At 48.6% G+C, this 21,786-nt stretch overlaps 1 protein-coding gene across 2 annotated transcripts in view; it reads right to left on the bottom strand.

Moving 5' to 3' along the window:
- Nucleotides 1-268: 268 nt before the first annotated feature.
- Nucleotides 269-21,786, bottom strand: part of PYROXD1 (pyridine nucleotide-disulphide oxidoreductase domain 1) — a 379,583-nt gene continuing 358,065 nt past the window's right edge. For both annotated transcript variants that reach the window (XM_069628426.1, XM_069628427.1), the window contains one exon: nt 269-1,036. In XM_069628426.1, the coding sequence (XP_069484527.1) occupies nt 788-1,036 (249 nt within the window). In that variant the 3' untranslated portion in view covers nt 269-787. The remainder of the gene's footprint in view (nt 1,037-21,786) is intronic.

Here is a 21,786-nt window from a genome sequence, read left to right as displayed (position 1 = left end):
TTCGTCTTTGTAAAACTATGGGTACATGTATCCCATTTACAATCTCACTTTCCTTCAAAACAAAAAAGGTGGTTAACATTTTTTGTTATGGTCTACCTACTAAAACAACTTTCAGTAGAAGGGTGGAAAACCAGTTGTTTCCAAGAAACACGCAAAATCACTGTTCCTCTTAAAGGCGTTTACAAATGCTGACTTTCCAGGTAGCCCTCGCTACCACTCCACTTTAATTACACTGTTCGCTTATTGGTTTAGTTCCATTCGCTATTCATTAGGCATTCTAATTTCCATTTTTTATTAACAGGATTCCAGTGCTCATTTATACATACTAAAACAGTCACTTTGGTGTTTTGCATACAGTCATAATTTGGTCTGCAAATATCTCCTTATTACATTTGCTGAGGTGGGTGGGGGTGTTCATTCAATACATAACTGCTTTATCTGGTCTCTTGGTTAGCTGACCTACTTTCCTTACTTTTTCTCCACTCACATCTAAATTTTCTTCTGTTCAAGAGTGCAGACTGATGGCTCCACCTTGGAAAGCTGAACGGATGCTGGTATGCCATTGTCCTTCGATTATCCGCAAACCGGCTCTGCAGAATTTTTGGACTGTTCCTGCCTAAAAGTTGCTAAAGCATGTAACTGACATCTGGCAGTGTAGCCCAACCAGTATGTAAAATAGTGCAACATTGCTCAAATGTAGATATATTGTTTTTTGTTAATGTTCTTTTGCTGTCTTTTTGACAAGGCAGCTTTGGAAAGTGGCTAAAATCAGTTTTGGGCAGTTGCTTTAATCAAAATAGTCTTCAATGTCAACATTTGGATCCAAAAGGTGTTCTCCATACAGGGATAGATCCATCTGATTTAATATCAAGTTTTCAAACGTTTCATCCAAATCCGTTTCGCCAATCAGTACAGCTCCCATCATTCGTCCATTTTGCATCACAACTTTCACATACTCGAGTCCTTTGGTGCATCGCAGCAACAATTCATGATCAGTACCAAGACCTTGTGCATTGTATTTTCCTAGTAGTACAACCTGAAAAAGAAACAATCATAACATATAAATAACGTTGCCAATGTAGTTCAGTAAACAGGTAATGCACAACACAGTGAAACTGAAATATATGTTGCAAATGGGAAATAATACCAGCACAAGGAGTCATGCACTTGATTCAGGTAAGTGCGCAAGAATCGAACGTCTTTGTGTTATATACACCACCCCATTCCAGCTTCTGCAAAGTGTGATGAAGATCCATAGATGGCTCTGAAGGTCATGTTAGGGTGACCATGGGGACCAGGTACCACGAAGTGATGCAGGACCTGGGAGCGATGTGCATTAGAATTCCATTTGTCTACTTCACTGAACTCAAACCATATAGCAGAGACTTGTCACTTGGCATCAACATAAACTTTGTTTCTTTAAGGTATCTGGAAATATGTAAACTCCTTGGAAGGAATACGTTCTCAAAACAACTAAAATGCCCCATAGGGAGAAATCATCAAATTAAATGTGCACCAGTCTGGGGTTCATAAACCCAAGCACCGAAAAGCATCTTTGAGATCGTCTGGACTCGCAAACTCAAAAAACGGGTACGTCGTTACATGCAGCTCTCAACTCGTAAGTGGTACGACCATTTCAAGATGGAGGTGCTTCCAAACAATGGTTAGGTTCATGGGCCACAGAAGGAAGTGGAGAATCTCACAATGCATTGGATAACTGCATTCAAGTAAGACAAATCACATCCAGTAACCACTGGTGTCACTGAGGGGGTGGGGGAGCAGGTGACTGATAAGGGCTTGGAAGACAGGAGCAGGAGTCTGGAGGAAACAGGTGTGAAGAAAGAGCATGTTGGATGGAAAGCAGAGAAGAAGAGGTTGGTTTGATGGGGTAGAGGTAGGGATTTGAAGTAGAGTACAGAAGGTGGTTGGAAAGAGAGTAGGTGGTTTGAAACTGCAGAAAGGTAATGGGATTACAGGAGGATGTAGTAAGACACTACACGAAGGCTTAAGAGAATAATCAAGAGATGGTGTGAGATATAAGGAAGTTGAGGAGAAATATCCGATGGAGATGGCAAGTCATTTAGAGGAGGAATAAGATATAAAGGAGTAGAGAAGAATCAGCTGGTGGGGATGGTGATTAAGGGGTGGTAGAGTCATTACTAGAGCAAACAGAGAAGAAATAGCTTTGAAAGGCAGCAATGAACAAGTTACTCTCTTACCTGGTAACGTTCTTTCGATGGGATGGTCCGACGACGTATTCCATATCTATGACATGTAATCACCATAGCTGTGCTGCTTCGGAAAATCGTCTGCGTCCTGCGTCGATGACGTCGATACGCCGCCCTCGAGGACCTCCTCCGACGGCCGACATCACTGGATGTTATAAGTAGGACGCACGACGCCTGTAACCTCAGTTGTAGTTTTTTCCCCAGAACGTGTGGCACCAGTCTTCTGCCAGTCTGACACACAAAGCCTTGCGGAAACGTAAGCTGCAATCGCATAAGAAATTCTGTAGCGGGGAAGGCAGGGAGGGAGCGATATGGAATACGTCGTCGGACCATCCCATCGAAAGAACGTTACCAGGTAAGAGAGTAACTTGTTCTTCGAGGGGATTGGGTCCTCCGACGTATTCCATATCTATGACAGACTCCCAAAGCAGTACCAATGCAAGGAGGTGGGAAAAGAATTTAGAAAACTGAAATTTAGAATGCCCAGTCAAATTGCGGAGGAAAGGACCGCCTTGTCAAAGGCCAGATCCTGCCCCCGGATGGAATCGAGGGAGTAGTGAGGTACAAAAGTATGTACCGAAGCCCAGGTGGCTGCATCACAGATGTTACGAATAGGAACACCCCTCTGTAGGGCAGTAGAGGCAGCCATACCCCTGGTAGAATGGGCCAGTAAACCGACCGGTGGGTCCTTACCCGCCAAGTGGTAACACTCCGAGATAGCCAAAATAATCCAGCGAGACAAAGTCTGTTTCGTCACAGCTTGTCCCAAACGCTTTCCAGCATAACCAATGAAGAGTTGATCGTCCACTCTGACCCGGGACATGCGTGAAATATAAAAGCTTAACGCTCTCCTAGGATCAAGCCTATGGAGCCTCTCCTCTTCCTTACCAGGATGTGGAGGAGGATAAAACACCGGAAGAACAACCTTCTGGCCTAAAAGAAACTCTGACACCACCTTCGGAAAAAAGGAAGGACGAACTCTAAGGACAACCCTGTCCTTATGAAACACAGTGAAGGGTAGCTTAACTGCAAGTGCCTGTAACTCACTCACTCTGCGAGCGGAAGTGACCACAATAAAAAATACAGTTTTAAGAGTTAACAGTCTCAAAGGGCATAAATGCAAAGGCTCAAACGGAGCACCCATCAGAAACTTGAGAACAAGGTTCAAATCCCAACCGGGCACCTGGAAAGGTGACGGAGGGAACACATTAGTGAGCCCTTTCAGAAACTGAGAAATTGAAGGAATTTTAAAATAGGAACACTTCAGACGAGCGCTAAAACATGGATAGCGCCGCCAGGTAACCTTTATTGGTCCCCACTTGCAAGCCCCTGTGGGCCAAAGAAAGCAAAAAAGACAGATCCATGGGAATGTCACATGCAAAAGGATCCACATTCTTAATCCTGCACCAGTCGCAGAACTTACGCCAACGGCAACGGTATAGGGACTTTGTTGCTGGCCGTCTGGCCGAGAGCAACACCTCCATCACGTCTTCAGGAGGTCCCAATCCTTATACCTCAACCTTTCATAGGCCAAGCGTGAAGGTTGAGGGATCTGACCTCTGGAAGGAGAACCTGACCCCCCCCCTCCCGTTAGAGCAGATTGTCTCGGTAGGGAAGACGACGTGGAGGGCAGATGGACAAGTAGAGAAGGTCTGGGTACCACGTCCTCTGGGCCCACGCCGGAGCAATGAGGATCATCCGGGAACTGAACCTCCGTAACCTCTGCAGTACTTGCGGGATGACGGGGATTGGAGGAAACGCGTACAGCAGTGGGAATGACCACTCCACCACGAACGCGTCTCCTAAGGCTCCTTTTGGAGGAAATTCCCACAAGCAGAACCTCTCGCACTTCCGGTTGACACTGGAGGCGAAGAGATCCACTTGAGGGGTCACCCAAATGGCCAAGATCTCCAGGAGAATCTCCTGAGCCAACTCCCACTCGTGAGAGATCGTGCTCTGTCTGCTCAGAGCGTCCGCCGTCTTGTTTTCGTCTCCGGCCAGATGAACTGCGGAGATTGAATCTTCCTTCTGGATTGCCCAGAACCAGAGCTGCATCGCCTCCCTGCACAGAGGAAGTGACCCTGCCCCCCCCCTTTTGTTGAGGTAGTGCATGGCCACCGTGTTGTCCGTCAGGATCAGGACATTCTTCCCTCTCACAGTTGGCAGAAAAGCCTTCAGGGCTAGCCTGACTGCCCTCAGCTCCAACAGATTGATATGGAGTCTGGACCCGACGGAGACCAACGACCGCTGACTGTCAACTCGTTGGCATGAGCTCCCCATCCCCTGAGGGATGCGTCCATCACGATCGTCACCTCCGGCCAGGGTAGCCAAAATGGAGCCCCCTTCATCAGATTGTCTTCGACGGCCCACCACACAGAAGGTCCTGGGCGACCGAGGACGGCACCTGAACAAGGTCCGACATCCTGCCGGAGGACTGAGACCACTGGAGCTCGAGTGCCCATTGCAAAGATCTCATGCACAACCTGGCCTCTGGCACTAGAAGAATGCAGGATGCCATGAGGCCGAGCAATCTCAAGAACTCGAACGCTGGGAGACTTTGGGCAAGCTGAAACTTGTGCACCATCTGCTGAATGTGATGAGCCCTCACCTGGGGAGGACAACACTGCCCCAGGGGTGTGTCGAGCACTGCTCCGATGTACTGGAGCCTCTGAGTTGGTGTCAAATGGGACTTCTTTAAGTTGAGGGAGACGCCCAGCTTCTGGAGGGAGCGACAGATGATTCAGGACTTGCTCGGGAGAGCGCGCCCTGATCAACCAATCGTCCAGGTAGGGGTAGACGTGAATCCCCCATTTCCTGAGGTGCGCTGCCACCACTACCATGAGCTTGGTGAAGAACCTCAGGGCGGAGGTCAATCCGAACGGCAGGACCCAAAACTGAAAGTGCGAGTCGCCAACCGTGAACCTCAGGTACTTCTTGTGCTTTGGCTGTATCGGCACATGAAAATAAGCGTCCTTGAGGTCGAGAGACACCAACCAGTCCTGAAGTTGAAGGGCCTGGAGGACTTGAGAGAGAGTAACCATCTTGAACTTGTCCTTCCTGAGGAGTTTGTTCAAACCGCGCAATTCCATGATGGGTCTCAATCCCCTGTCTTTCTTGGAAATCAAAAAATAAGGGGAATACCATCCCTTGTTCCTCTCCGCTACAGGCACCAGTTCTATGGCGCCTTTCTCCAGCAGGGATTGAATTTCCTACACAAGGAGTGGATCCGGACTCTTCAAAGAGAGATTCCCCGGTGGATTGTCTAGAGGCCTCTGCCGGAAAGGAAGACAGTAGCCGTGGGTTATGATCTCCAGAACCCACACATCTGAAGTAATGGCGCACCACTCTGCAAGATGCTGCGCCAGCCTTCCCCCAACTGGCGAACCATGGGACATGGCCTCATGACTGAGCTGAAGCGGCTGTGGCGTTGCCTGAGGGCAAAGAGGCAACAGCCCGAGCAGCCTTGGCCGCTCGAGTACCTTGTTTTCCACCTCTGGCACTCCTACGGTGACCCCTTAGACTGGCAGCTCCTCTCGCTTTACCAAAGGATGAGTAATAACGAAAGGAACCTCCCCTCCATTGCTGTCCCCTAGGATGAAAAGGCGGAGGTTGGCGAACTGCAGCGCCCAACGACTTTGCTGCAGCTTTGGAGGTCTGCAACCTCTCAAGGCTCTCGTCAGCCCTGCTGCCAAAAAGAAGTTCCCCGTCAAAGGGCATGTTGAGGAGCCGGGCCTGCACATCAGGAGCAAACCCCGACTTCCGACTTCCGCAACCACGGAAACCTGCGTATCACGGTGCTCACCGCCATGGACCGGCTGACGCGATCTGCCATGTCCAAACCCGACTGAACGGCCTCACACATGGCATCCTTGCCACCCTGAACATGGCAAGGAAACCATCCCGTTCGTCCCCTTCTGGAATATGTTCAGCCGCTAAGGAAACACAGTTCCACAGAGTGTGCGTGAAACGTGACAAGGCACAAACTGATTTGGCCACCTGAAGCGCCATACCCCCTGGAGAAAACACTTTCTTCGCCCAGCCGTCAAAACGCTTGTCGTCCCTATCAGGAGGGATGGTAGGTTACGACGCCTGCTTTGCCGGGGCCGTAGCCGCCTGCAACACCAAACTCTCCGGAGTGGGGTGCTTGGTCAAGTAGCAGGGGTCGCTACTGGCTGGGCGGTATTTTCGTGGCAAAGACTTGCCCACTGCCGCGAGACTCTCTGGAGCAGTCCAAGCCGCCGCCACCCTGCTCTGTAGAGCCATATGCAACAGCAGTACCGGGTCAGTTGGTGGACCTTGGTCGAGGATATCCGTAAGGTCATCCTGAAGAAAATCCCCTGGGGGAGCAGACCATCCCAAGTACTCGGTGGCCCTGGACATAAGGCGCCGGTACGAGGAGTCGGCATGAGTGCCAGGCTCAGGCCTACAAAACTCCACCTCCGGAGAGGTGTCCAGCTCACTGGCATCGTGCAGGGACTGCCGTAGGTCAATTTGGCTATGGCCCGAGAGAATCTCGTCCGGCACCGTATCCGGAACCATGCCATCATCAGAGCCCTCATCCACCTCTGAAATAAACTCAAGCTGGCGGGTAAGAAGGCACAGAATGTGGAACAAAGCCATGCTTGACCTTTGCCAGAGCCATTGTAGGTGGTTCCACCGAGCCCTGGGAAACCCCCGTCGAAACATCCTCAAAAGGCGTCGACGCCGAACGCAGCGCCGGCATCATCTTCTTCTGAGGGGGGGCCGCGAAAGAGTTCGTCGACGACCTCGGTGCCACCGGCGTCGACGTCTTCCTCGAAGACACCACAGGTGCACACGGTCTTGAGCGCGTCGAGGACCGGGACCTGGAACGGGCATGACGAGAACGATTCCCCTTGTCCGAGCGGGACCTCTCCCGCGAATCGTGCCGACCACCCGAGCTCGAGGGCGTGCGAGCGGTGTCTCTTGACCGATCACGACCGACCCCACTCGGAGGCACGGACGGACCAGTGCACTGCGATTCGAGAATCGCCAACATTTTCTTCCCGAAGGAAGCCCATTCCTCCGGCGTCGCATGCTTGGTGGGGTAAGCGACCCGCCGATGGGCAGAGTCCTCGGATGAGGACGGGGAAGGCGACCGATGACTGTGCTTCCAGGAGTGCCTCGAAGAGGCAGAGGAGTGGCGGGACCGACTCCGGTACCGAGACCCACTGGACTTCCGACGATGACGCGGAGAGTCGCCCCTCGAATCATCCGTCGAAAGCCCCGCAGACCTCGACTTCCGTGGCTTGGACACCTTACCTACCGATAACAACTTCTGGTGCTCCCGCAAGGCTTTGCACGTGAGTGACTGGCAGTCGACACAGTCATCCGTGTCATGGGCCTCCCCGAGGCACCAGAGGCAGGCGTCGTGCGAGTCCGTCACCGACATCTTGGACCCACAGTCCCTGCACTTCTTAAAGCCCGGATGCGGGGTAGTAGATGAGGTAGACATCTTCACGAAGAATATACTTCACAATATGAACAGGTTCGAAGAACCGAGAAAGAACAAAAACTCCAAAGAGTCGAGGCGCGCCAAGATCTCAGAAGCAAACACGTTTGCGGAAAATACGGAACTGAGGCTACGGGCGTCGTGCGTTCTACTTATAACATCCAGTGACGTCAGCCGTCGGAGGAAGTCCTCGAGGGCGGCGTATCGACGTCATCGACGCAGGCGCCGAAGATTTTCCAAAGCAGCACAGCATTACATGTCATAGATATGGAATATGTCGGAGGACCCAATCCCCTCGAAATATAGATATGGTAATGCAGGTAAGCTACATGCCTGCAGAGTGGAGTAGTGGACACGCACAAGCACATGTTGAGGCAATGAGGAGGTAATAGGAATTCTTCAAAATAAGGGATAGCATATTAGTGGAGGAGAACAGATGTGGGTCCACAGGGAACAGGATCATGGCAGAGGCACGAGTCGAGTAGCCAGAAGGGGAAGGTGGGCATTAGAGACATTCACCAGACTAGGGCTAGAGTAACTTTCCTCCAAGCCAACCAGAGAACAGCAGAAGACCTTAATGCTTCAGATCTAGACATCAGCAACATGCAAACCATGGATCAAGATCCTAATGACAGCTATTATATACATGTAAATAAATGTATCGGACAAGAACATCCCAGACTGTGAATGACTAAAATCATTCTATAGTGGATTTCTTTTGAGGTTTTTCGGCAGAGAGTAGAAAAAGAGAACTTGCTCCCTGTGGTCTGGGATTCAAGGAGAATCTATCCATATATATTGTTGTCCCTTTTCATAGTTGTTGGAACCAATGACAAATGGGTTAGTTACTAGTGATTTTCCTTATACAGATACTGTATTCCTATAAATAAAATCACGTTAAAAACCTCAAGTGACGTAGGTGTGTGTTAATACCAAAACCAAAGAGGTGATGACTGGAAGGTTTAGAATTCATCTTAAAGGAATGGTTCGGTCCAAATTTTTTATTGCCCCTACGGGTCGGCCATGTGTTTTTAAGCCTAAATCGCTCGATTTTAGAAAAATTTCCTATGGACCTTACTCGAGTTTTCGTCCATTAAACGCACGCGAAAACAGGCACCAGGGAGCTGCCATTTTGTGATAACCCTATCATTTCCCCCATCGCCCTGGCTGACCTGCTTTTGTGGCACTAAATCATATCCCCCGCCCCTGAGCCTGTCATCAGCAGACGCGTACCGCCCATTTCACAACACCAAAGCACGTCTTGTGTCAACATTCGCTGCGGTTCAGCTAATGACGTGTCGCCATGGAAATGGCAGGACGCCTCTTTCCTCAATAAGTATAAACAGACCGTTTCACAACACACAGCAGCAGATTTTCGATTCCATTCCTCTCTCTGTGTTACTTTGAGTATTCTGTGACTCGTTTCTGTGCTCTGGTCAGCTACCTTCGTTGCTTGTAGATCGTGTGGACAGATACCAGTACCACCGCTATCAATTATTTTAGTTTGTGCAACACACAATGGATCCAATAATGCCCTACATGTACGAGCCCGAGTATACCGAGGAGGAACTACTGGAAAGGGAAACGTGCGAAAACAATGGGGGTTCGAACAGCAGTTGGCAGGACGAATCAACGGATGAAGAAACTGGACCTAGTCGCATGGACGGTGTTTCCACCTGGTGCACATGCAATCGGTGCGAGCTAATGCCGACCGAGGAGGAGAACTGCTGCTGCTGTGAAAACTCGGGATGCGTGGCCTACATTTCGGAAGGCAAGCCACAACCGCAATGCATCACCGAGCTGCCAGACTTCAGGGCAGCCTGCCTCACACGGTCCGTGTTGAGGATAATGATGGTGCTTATGCACGAACTTCGCGCAACTGTTCGTCCTCGTAATCTGAGTAACGAGTAAGTATACTCTGCTTGTAATGCCACTCCTATTTCATGGTCTTCTACTATATCCAAAATGACATATACATATCATTGTAACGCATGAAAGTCGTTTAATAGTGTGCAGTGTCTAGATAGCATTTGTCCGAGCAGAATGCCATTAGTTACAAGAATTGTCATTGACAACAAATGTTTATTAAAATTATCTTGGTCATTTAAAAACAGTTTGTTTCATTCCTTTTCACAGGTGGTACAGGCTGGTGGCCTATCGTTCCTTTACATGGTGGCTTCACGGGAGGCTTGGACACCACGTTCGAAGAGTGATACCCGCCTGTGCCGTTCGTGCCATAAGAGAAACATTCCCGAGTGACAGCGGTCAGTACAGGGGATTTTCTCTCGCTGTGCTGCAACCTGAACTGTACAATGTGTAAACTTTTTTTGTATTTTTGTGTCATCAAAATAAGCTACAAAATAAAACACCACATATATTTTAACAACGGTTGTTTCGATTTTTTAAATCAATCAAGTGTGTCTCCATTCAAGGATGGATGTCAGACACCTGTGCTCGGAATGGGTGAAGTTCAGGTCGCTGTGAAGCGGGGTGGTCACTATCTAAGCTAACCAAATATATTATCAATAATGCATGCACTAAATAACACTTGTTCAAAGTCTTTCAGTCGGTTATGTCTCTATGAAAGTCACACATATATCAATACTATCAATGAACATTGGATTATACAGGCCTTAGGTGAAGGGTCTTGACCACAGTAATACAGTGTTTGAAGTGTGGGTTTGTGCTCACAAGAATCTCCGATATGTGGCATTTGTTATTGATAGGCAACGATATACTGCAGTAGGGGTCTAATGTTAGTTGGGGATCTGCTAGGTGGCCATCATGGCGTGGTCAGTGGTCTGGCACATGAAGAGAATACCTTGCAGGGACACAGGGTCAGAATGGCAGTTACTTTCCACTGGCGAGGGTGCGTGGGCAAGGACACGTTTGTGGAGATGAACGAGCCATGTGCATGGTTCAAGCCGGTTCACATGCAGGAATGTGATCTCAGCGAGTGATGTGTTACATTTATTAGCTGTTGCAAATACCTCTGGAGTTTTCCAGTCAGAGTGGGAACGAGGCTGTGGGCCATGTGCTCTGCACGCTGTACTATCGCAGTGAGGCCTGGTCACCAAAATGGAGTGGAAAAGAGGTACAAAAATGGATGCTCCGTGTCTTTTAACATCACATAAGGGCAAGGGACGGGCGCAAACGGCCAAGGTGCCAAACAGCATGTACACTTCAAAAGGTATCCCATGCCCAGGGGCCATCGCTCACATGGCCTCCTCAGACCCCGTGTCTCCAGGCAGGCCTCCCCTGAGGCAGGCCGCCCCCCTGCAATCCACATAAGTGTGTCTCCATTCAGCAGTCTTCTTCCTGTGCCTTATATGCACGCCCCAGGCATCCCACCCCCTCTATCAAAGGCGGTTCGCACCCGGGGATGAGCGCTGGCATGGGGGGCTGTGACGGGCGCAAATGGCCAAGGTGCCAAACAGCATGTACACTTCAAAAGGTATCCCACGCCCAGGGGCCATCGCTCAAATGGCCTCATCAGACCCCTTGTCTCCAGGCAGGCCTCCCCTGAGGCAGGCCTCCCCTGAGGCAGGCCGCCCCCCTGCAATAAACATAATACCACGACATACACACGTCATTCATTCACAAGCACACCCCTGTTTCTAATACTTTATAAACCACTTGATATGTCTCATGAGAACATCTTTGTGCTTTGCCAGTCAACTCCTGAACCTTCTACCTGAGAAGCACTGAGATCTATGCTAATCTGCTCGTCGCCGTGCTATCTGTGACCGCTTCGAGCAAACTCGTCAGTGTGCTACCTGTGGCCATCTACCTGTTTCTCCTGCAACATATTGCTCGGCCTGATGAATCCAACTGTTTGTTGGTCAAGGTAAGGCCATGTATCCTAGTCATATTTCGGTCATTTTTACATTTCAATCGATTTGCTATTACAGTACCCAATAGAGCTATGGTCATTGGTCTCATTGCTATTGACTTGAGTTTCAATTGTTATGCTATCAATAGATCTATTTATTTTCATCTGTGTCAATTGTCATCGAATTGCATCCTTCGGGGGTCCAGTCTATAATGTAAGCATGGTTCCTTTTCGTGCAAGACAAAACAGAAATTTCTGTAGCTTATGCAAATACTAAGTCGCACATGATGAACTGGTATAGGTCCGGCGACCAAAACAAACCTTGCATTGTGCATGGTATGGTTCATTTACTTTTTTATGACATTTTTATTCATCAAGGTTTTATAATCATTTTGATATTAAAATGCCTGCCTGTTCGATTAGCGGTTGCCCTTCGAAGACCCATGCTAAATCTGAAGGCACTACAATGCATGTATTCCTGAAAACTGTTGATCGAATACGAGAATGGGTCAGACATTGAGGATATCCACTGGATGAGCTGGAAAGTAGAGTCCAACAAGTCTTTGAGGACAAGAGGGGTGATCGATACCGCATCTGCCGCTGGCACTTTCCCTCGAACATGTACACCACATCTTGGGTAACAAAGAAGAACAAACACGAAAATTGCTTGCAAACGCTATTCCCACTCTATTCATCCACAATCCGCCACTGGTGAGTCAAGTGTCCGTTTTTAGCTTTAGGCCTTGCAGTAGTGTGTAGGTAGCCAAATGGATTCATTGATATTTTAGGTGTTGTTTCCAATTTGTAATACTTTCAACATTGATATGAGTGTATAGCTTTTTGAATAATGACATTTATCAATCTATTATTTTTAGATTTCATAACCCACAAACGAAATCTATATATGGGCACAGGGAACTGTGCTATATTGCGCATTACTCAAGTATTCTGTCTCCTTACATGGCAATTTTAAATATTGGCATTTCATTATCAAACAATAATTTACCTTTACAACTTCTTGACTATCCCTTGAATCTGAAGCAAGAACATTCTACTTCCGTCACGTGCTCGCAGTTATCAACCACTTCTAGCGCGTATCAGGTAATCATACTTGGCTATTCCGCTACAGACTTGTTTTATGCATGTCATGTAATAGTTTGTATGTATCGTGTGATTATTTTACCAATTGTTTGGTTAGTGCTTTCCAATTGATATACACCTTAGTTGTCTTCCCCTGGTGTTTGTTTTCAGTTATAATTAGTGTTATCCATACTAATGCAAGTACTGTCTTTCAGGGAGATGCTGAAGTGTCCACCACATTGACAACAGCCCTAGATGTTCTTCAGCAGCCCGAGGTATGGATACTGACAGCTCAAATGACCGTGATCATCAGGACTGGAACACTTGTCGTTTGATTGTTCTACACCATGTTTCATTTGTGGTTAGCCGTTGATATGTACCTGTGCGGTCAACCCTAAGCGTGTGTTGTGTTTTCAATATTGTAATCCTTACTAATGCAAATACTATGTTTTAGGCTGTTGTTGAATCGTCAACCCACGCACTTGATGCAGAGCCTGACATTCAAGTAATTCCGGTGGAAGCGGGACCATGCGGATACGAATCGGTGCAACAGCTTTTGGAAGTGCACACCACATTGACAACAGCCCTAGATATTCTTCAGCAGTATGAGGTATGGATACTGACAGCTCCATCGAGCGTGATCATATAACGTGATTCCATTTGCTATACTTTCTTCCCTATTAACGCAAGTACTGTGTTTCAGGGAGATGAAGGAGCTTTCACTACAATCACAAGATCCCAGTTAGATGATGCAGATGTAAAGAAATCGGAGAAATAAGTCGATTAAATCTGATCATTTTTAAATATTCCTCGATTCTTTTATATAATGCAACATTTGTGGTTATCTCTTTATATGTACCTGTGCCGTTGACCCCAAGTGTGTGTTATGTTTACGATATTGAAAACCATACTAACGCAAGTACTGCGTTTCAGGGAGTTGCTGATGCCTCCTCTTCAATACAATCATTCGTGACAGTCCATGTAGAGCCAGAGGTAGGTATACTGACATCTCCATCGAAGTAGATCATCAGAGCTCGAATACTTATCGTTTGAATGTTTAAATCGTGTTTGGCTATTGAGATGTACATGTGTGTTCGTCCTCACGTGCGTTTTATGCTAACAATATTTTGATACACAGTAATGAAAATACTATGTTTCAGGGAGTCGATGGAGCCTCATTCCGTGCTGTCTATGCGGATACAGAAAATATAGTCGTTGCAGCGCAAGAGGAAGGGGAGACATGCGGATACTTATCAGAGCAACAGCGTGCAGATGTTGAAGGTCGAGTCAAAAAAGTTGTAAAGAAAAGAAACCAAAATAAGGTTTGTTACAAACAGTTCATAACTTTAGAAATTATTTGGGGCGTGGCTACGAGAGCCATGTAGGAGGACGCGTTCTGGGGGAGCTCCCGAGATCCTACAACGATCCGGGCAAATATGTGCGGTACAACGGACCACTGACCACCGACGATACACAGGCTGGTGTGTGAAGGTGTTGGCCACGCACTGTACACACACTTGCTACTTGAGCAGCCGGTTGATTCCCTGAGCCATGTCGAGCAGGCCAGTGCGACCGAAGGTGAAACAGCCTACCTAAGACGACTTCACTAGGACGTCCCCGAGCCAGGACACAACCAAGAGTAAGGATGCGCTGGCTGCGAGTAGCGCGACGTCTTCGTGCACCAACCAAGAAATCCTGGCGGCGATTGCGGATCTGAGGGCGGCCTGGGAATCAAAGCTGGAACTGGCCATCACTGAACTAAAAACTGCGCTGGACTGCGAGGTTGGAGAGGTCCAAGAGGACGTTAATCTGCTACGACAGGATGTCAGGGCCCTGGCGGAGCGCACAGAGTTCCTCGAAAAAGAAGTTGGCCCGAATACAGCAGATTGCGCCACCCATAAGGCCGATTTGCACGCCCTGACACAAAGGGTGGGCAACCTGGAGAGCAGAGCGGAGGAGGCAGAGGGACGAGCCCGTTGCAACAACATCCGCATCGTGGGCCTACCGGAGGGGATGGAGGGCCGTGACCCTACGGATTTCATCGAATCCATGTTCTTACAAGAGATACCTGGAGGGGCCCTATCTCAAGGATTTGCAGTAGAAAGAGCACACAGAGCCCTGACGAGGAGGCCGCCTCCGGGGAACCCGCCTAGGCCTATGATCGCCAAAATCCTCAACTACCGCGACCGGGAGAGGATACTGGAATACTTCCGTAAAGGAGGGACGATCACGAGAGGAGCGGCAAACATCACGGCTTATCCAGATTATACTTTGACTGTACAGCGTAGTCGCATGAATTTTGGGTCTGTAAAGCGGAGGCTGAGAGAAGCGGGCCACAAATACATGTTACTTTATCCTGCAAAATTGAAGGTCATTCATGCACATAAAACTTTGTTTTTTGAGACCCCGGAGGATGCCATGGCATGGCTCGATGCGCAAGGATGCCCTAAGGAATCAGAAGTTCGGCCCAGAAAGGGCTCGGAAGAGATACGGGAAGCGTAAAATGGCATCGCAAGATGGCGTGGTTCGTGGGACTTGAATATAGTCGGTATGACACCTTCGGTAAAGAAGGTCAGGTGATTGCACTATTTGTCAAGACACTGTGATTAATGTTTATTTGACCGGGAGCCTTACAGGGCGATACTCTTTACCCCACAATAGTTTTAGTTGGGTGGCCATTAGGGTGACCTCACCCTACTGGGCTCCGTGCACCGACCGGTGCTTGCGGAGCTAGATGTGGGGGTGCCTGAGCTCTGAGGCTGGAGCTGGGCAGCAGTTGGGGTGTGTGATGTTGGGGAAGGTATGGGTGGGGGGAGGGGAGGGAAGTTGGGGTTTTGTTGTGTGTATAGTTAAAGGGAGTTTGAGCTTATATGAGGAGTTACTGGACCGAGACGCTATCTGTGTCACGTGGGCAGCTGGGGATCGCTACATGGGAGGCAGGGAGAAACGCACTTGCCATGGGAGACCTTAAGATTATCACCTGGAATGTCAGGGGACTTAATAGTTATTTAAAAAGGAACAAAGTCATGTTGTACCTCAAAAGACAGAGGATTGACATTGCACTACTGCAAGAAACACACCTGACCCGGCACAAGCTGGAACTGGTTGGGAAAAAGTGGAGTGGCACGGTGGTGGGCTCCCCGTACTCTGCTTATGCCAGGGGAGTGCTAATCTGGGTAGCACCGCACGTTCTGCTCAGAGTCACGCGGGAGGAGGTGGACACGGAGGGCAGGCTGGTCATGCTCAGAGCCCTGGTAGAGGACAGAGAGGTTTGCATTATTAACACATACGCTCCCAACCAGAATGCTGCTGCATACTTCAGGACCCTATGCACCCGTCTGGGCGCATGTGTCGGGGGAGCGATCATTTGGGGAGGGGACTTTAACTGTGTTCTCGACCCAAGGGCGGATAGGTCCGACGATAGGATTGATCGGCCTACCCCGGCGGCCAGAGTATTACAGACATTGCTGGGCGACTTTGGGCTGGCAGATGTTTGGGGACTGAAATACCCTGATACATCGCAGTATTCTCACTACTCTGCCCCACAGCACCTACACACGAGATTGGATTACTTCTTTGACACGTCAGAGGTGGTGATGGCGACCACTCAAATTGAATATAGAGCGAGGGCCCTGTCGGACCACTCGCCCTTGGTGTTGACCTGGCAGTATGGCCGCCCTCGTGCGCGGATACCTACATGGCGCCTCCGTGCGGAGGCGCTTAGGGACTCGGTCTTCAGGGAGGACATCAGGGAGGCGATCCAGCGGTACTTTGAGGTTAACACGGGCAGTGTAGATTCGGCTGTTACACTTTGGGAGGCATTCAAGGTTGTGTTGCGAGGGGACGCCATTTCCAAGTCAAGGGGCTTGCAGGGTGGGGTTCTGATAGAGCTAGAGAAGGCGGAGAGACAACTGGAGTGCGAATGCAGCAAGGCAGGAGGGGACGCAGATTTAGTACTTGAGCTGCAGCAGCGGTGTTCGGAGCTTTGGGAGAGGCTCTGTAACCTTAACTATAGAAAATATGTTGAGAGGCAGCATGCGGGTGGAGACAAAACTGGCCGCCTATTGGCATGGCTATATAAGAGAGAAACCCCTAGGCCCCCGATCAGGATGATAGTTAGAGAGGACGGGGAGGAGGTAGACACCCAAGAAGGAGTTAATGCAGCCTTCCTTGATTATTATAGAGCACTGTATGAGGACAAAGGGGGAGGAAATCAGGCAGAGATCAGAAACACATTGGAAGACATAGAGCTGCCCAGGATTAGTGATGAAGAAAGGGAGGAGCTGGACACACCTATTACTCTGGAGGAACTGGAGGAGGTAGTGAAAAGATTGCCCACCTGTAAGACCCCGGGCACAGACGGACTCCCGAGTGAGTTTTATAAAGTGTATAGGGCAGAGATACTCCCCCCCGATGCTAGAGATGTTCAACGAATCTTTCGAGAAGGGTCGGTTACCGAAAACGCTCAGAGAATCGCTGATAGTGCCGCTCCCCAAGCCTAATAAACCGAGACAAAGCTGTGGATCGTATAGGCCGCTGTCGATGCTAAACCAGGACAGCAAGATCCTAACGGCGGTCCTGGCCAATAGGCTACGAAGGGTCATCAGTAAACTGATACACCCGGATCAGACAGGCTATGTCCCCAATAGAAACATAACTCATAATCACAGGCGACTCCACCGGGTGATTGAGGAGGGGAACAGAAGTGATGAAGAGATGGTGGTAGTGTTCCTAGATGCAGTTAAGGCATTTGATTCAGTGAGGTGGCCGTGGTTGCTGGCGGCCTTGGAGGGGTACGGGTTTGGGCCTGGCTACGTGGGGTGGGCGAAACTGCTGTACAGCGAGCCACTGGCCAGGGTGCGCACGGGATCTGTGATATCCAAAAGGTGGCGACTTAGTAGAGGCACCAGACAGGGATGCCCCTGGTCTCCGATGTTGTACATATTGGCCCTAGAGCCCCTAGCGGTGTACCTCAGACAACAGTATGACTTGGTTGGCATCGAGGTGGGAGGAGAGAACCATTTGATATCCCTATATGCTGATGATCTGTTATTGTACCTGAAGTATCCGGAGGAAAACCTCCAGTACATTTTAGAGGTCATGGAAAAGTATGCAGAGCTGTCCGGCATAGCGGTTAATCCCGGTAAATCGAGCATGTTCCCGCTGGGGAGCTTCGCTGGAGTCCCTCTGGAACGATTGCCGGTGTTGCCCGTGCCCTGGGCAACTGAGTCTTTTCGCTACCTCGGAATTGATGTATATCATACTGTGAAGGAAGAACACTTGCACAATACCGAGGCGGCTGTGAAGAAAATCCGCGAGAGTATGCAGTTTTGGGAGAAGCTGCCGTTGGCAATGGTGGGCAGGGGGGCGATGCTTAAAATGGTGGTCCTGCCCAGGCTTTTGCACTTTTTCAGTAACATACCATACCTGAAACCCAGGAAGTTCTTTGTCAAACTTGATAGTGTATGCAGGGACTTCCTGTGGCACGGCATCCGCAACAGGGTGGCCCTGTGGAAACTGCAAAATTTCCACGATAGGGGAGGCATCAAGCTGCCGAACTTTGAGGCCTCTTATGTGGCCAGCCAGTTGCAATACGTGACTAAATGGCTCTCTGATGAGGAAACTCCTGAGTCTAGGCTGGTTGGGCGGGACTGCGCCCCGTTTTACCTAAAAGAGATCGTCTGGGTCCCTAGATCGGACTTGCATGGACGCCCAAGTATGTTGCTGCTTGGGTGGAGAATTTGGCGCAGAGCGTGCCAGTTGATTGAGAGCCCGTGCCCGTGTTCCCCACAGGTGCCACTGGTCGCCTTAACTATGGGGGACAGCCAGCTTAGGAAAATTATCAGGACATACTGGGAATCGGTTGGGCTGGCCACATTGGGAGACATATGGCAGGATGGGGCCATTAGGGAATTCGTAGACCTGGGAGAAGAAACAGGGCTGCACGGGGGCCAATATGTTACGTACCTAAGGCTGGTACAGATCATCCGTAAGACTTGGCCGGAGACGGTGCTGGCGGAAGATCCAGACGCACTGATGGGAACGATATATGATATATCAGAGGGCGGGCATGAGATCTCTAGATTATATGAGGTGGTGATGACCCGGGTGGGGAAGGATTTGATGGATCTGAGGCTGGACTGGGAAGCGGAAGTGGGGGCACAGATGACTGATGGGATGTGGGAACGGGCCATGGGATACCATAAGAAAGTGTCCAGGAATGCTAGATTGCAGCAAATACAGCTATACATCACGCACAGAGCATATATGACCCCGAAGAAAATAGCCAAGTTTGCGAACGCAGGTAGACAAGCATGCCCGAAATGCGATGAAGAAGACGCAGACATGACACATATGTTCTGGTCCTGCCCAGTGATTGAAGGCTTTTGGGGGGAAGTGATACAGAAATTAGCAGATAAGGGGGTCCTGCTAGGCATTGACACGGCCTGGGCCTGCCTCCTGGGAGGGTTCCCCAGACCACGGAACACCAAACATCTCAGGAAACAGAGACCTGGCGTATGTGCTTGCTAAGAGAAGGATAGCCATGAGTTGGAAGCAACGCCATGGGCCAAGAATAGAGATATGGTGGCAGGACCTGCAGAAGTGGGCGGAGGCTGAAACAGTGGCATGGCAGGAAGCGTGTGGCAATTGTGGGGAAGAAGATGTGGGCAACCTAGCGGCTTGGAGGATGTTAATCACGGGACTGTTTGGCACGGAAATGGACCCTGCTGCTTCTGAGGGAGGCGACGCCCGGCCACACCAAGTGTACACAGAACTGTAAGGTTGATAGGCTCTTGGGGGGGGGGGGGGGGTTGAAGTGCAGTAACATGGGATTAATTGATGTTTACGGTTGTATTGTATAATGCTGCAAGTTTGGTTTGTATTGTTTTATTTTGAAAATAAAAAATATTTAAAAAAAAAAAAAACTTTAGAAATTATTTTGTGCTGGGGACTATTTTATTTTTTTTCCAAGTCAATTGTACTATACTTTATCTTGTGTTTAAACTGAACATCCCTTTTCCAATCTGTCCTCTAGTTAACCGCGGGTCTACAAACTATACATACACAGACAGTGAAGCGAATGAGAGATGTTGCTTGCCAGACCATTTACACTATGGAGGCTATGGAGGAACTATTAATTCAGACGCGGCGTGTTGAGACTCGGGATGCTCATGTCCAATGGCCAGAACATGAAATGAATGCGTCCAGAGAATCCAGCAAAGATTTATTGAACCATTGCTACAGTACGACCGCACCGCCGCAACAACATGATACTGGAAGTATTGAAGATAGCTCTGAAGTAGTCGCAGATCAATTCACACAATCTACACTGCCAAAAAATTGCTGCCAAAAAAGCTGTCGACATTGTTGTGTTCTCCCATCAATGTTGAGGTAGCAGATGTTGAAATGGTTGAAATGACAGAGAATGAACCAGCAGCAGCATTCACCGACACATCAGAACTTGATAGCAGTGATATTTCTTTCAAATGTGGTGATATGTCCTCAACGTCACAGGCCGAATCAACTTTGACGCAGGATGACAGTCTAATGAAAGAAGGCAAATACATAGTATTCGACAGTTGTTTGATGGATATTATAAGTATGCTGAAATGTGGGCATTCCATCAGAGGGAAAGTATGTGGGAAGCCATTGATTCATGTGACTCATCAAAAACAAGGCAGTAACGTCACAATACATGCAGCCTGTAGATTACATCATACGTTCTCATGGTCTGCACAACCGATACAGGGGAAACTGCCAGCAGGCAATCTACTGTGTGCAGCTGCATCACTTTTTAGTTGCTCCAGTTTTAGAAAGTTAGAGTCTTTCTTTCAGTTTGTGGGACTCCATTAAATTTAAAAAACGCAGTACTACAAATACCAACATGATTATCTGTTTCCGGCCTTTAGTGATGCTTGGAAAATTGAACAATTCTCTCTAGCAAGTACATTCAAAGGCAAACGATTCAGGCTAGCTGGCGATGGACAGTGCGACAGCCCTGGATTTTCTGCCAAGTACTGCACCTACCACTTTTAGGACATGGATAGTAAGAAAATTGTGAGTTCGGTGGTCATGCAGCTAACACAATGTACATCCTCAGTGGCCATGGAGAAACTAGGATTTATAAAATCAGTGGAATATCTACAATCGAGGGGAATGCACATCGACCTCATAGCCACGGACAGACACGTTTCAATTGCCAAGACAATGAGAGAGCAGTTCCCACAAATTAAACATCAATTTGACGTATGGCATCTTGCTAAATCAATCAATAAGAAAATCTCGGCTGCAGGGAAAAAAAAAAGGTTTGGAAAGTATTTCAGAGTGGTCCCAGTCTATCAGCAACCATCTTTGGTGGAGCTCCAAAACTTGTGAAGGGTCAGTGGAAATACTATTCGAAAAATGGTGGTCACTGATGCACCACTGTACCAACGTGCACCACTTGTCAGAAAACCTACATTTCCACCAATGTGAACATGGCCCTTTATCCCCAGTGGAGGCACGGAAGAAGAAGTGGTTGAATCCATCTTCACCGACACACAAAGCCATTGAGAAGATTGTTTTCGATAAAACTCTATCAAGAGATTTGAGGGGACTGACAGAATTCTGTCACACAGGAGGTTTGGAGGTGTTCCACAATATGTGCCTAAAGTACAGGCCAAAGCGCTTGCATTTCAGCATACAGGGCATGAGACATAGGACTCTACTTGCCGTCTTGGCCCATAACGAGAATCTCGGCCGTGAACAATCTAGGACTAAGGGTAATGTAAGGATGCCTCTCTACACGAAGGCCTTTTCAAAAAGAAGTAAGCAATGGGTGATCAAACCAGTCTATGAGGAAATGGAGTTCGACTTTGTCAAAAGCCTTATTGTTGCTGTATTAGAGAAGCACAGACATGGAATTTTGAACGTTTCTGTGCAGAGCACTGATCCATTGCCACCCAACATTGCCACTGTGCCATGTCCACCCAAAGGAGAGCTGGTTGTGAAGTACAAATCCCGGTTTAAATAATTGTATTACAATTGTCTTTTTGTAAATAGATTTTATTGTACAGTGTGCATACAAAGTACGCTAACCCTAACCCCTACCTTCACCATCCTGGGTGCCATCTTTGAATTCTCTCTCTATTCACCTCACATTGCTGACCTTGTCTATATGTGTATGTATATATTTT

This window comes from Ambystoma mexicanum, chromosome 12, assembly GCF_040938575.1.
Source record: "Ambystoma mexicanum isolate Mex_15411 chromosome 12, UKY_AmexF1_1, whole genome shotgun sequence".
NCBI lineage: Eukaryota > Metazoa > Chordata > Amphibia > Caudata > Ambystomatidae > Ambystoma > Ambystoma mexicanum.
Note: the sequence above shows the minus strand (reverse complement) of the source record. Positions and strands in the feature narration are given on the sequence as shown.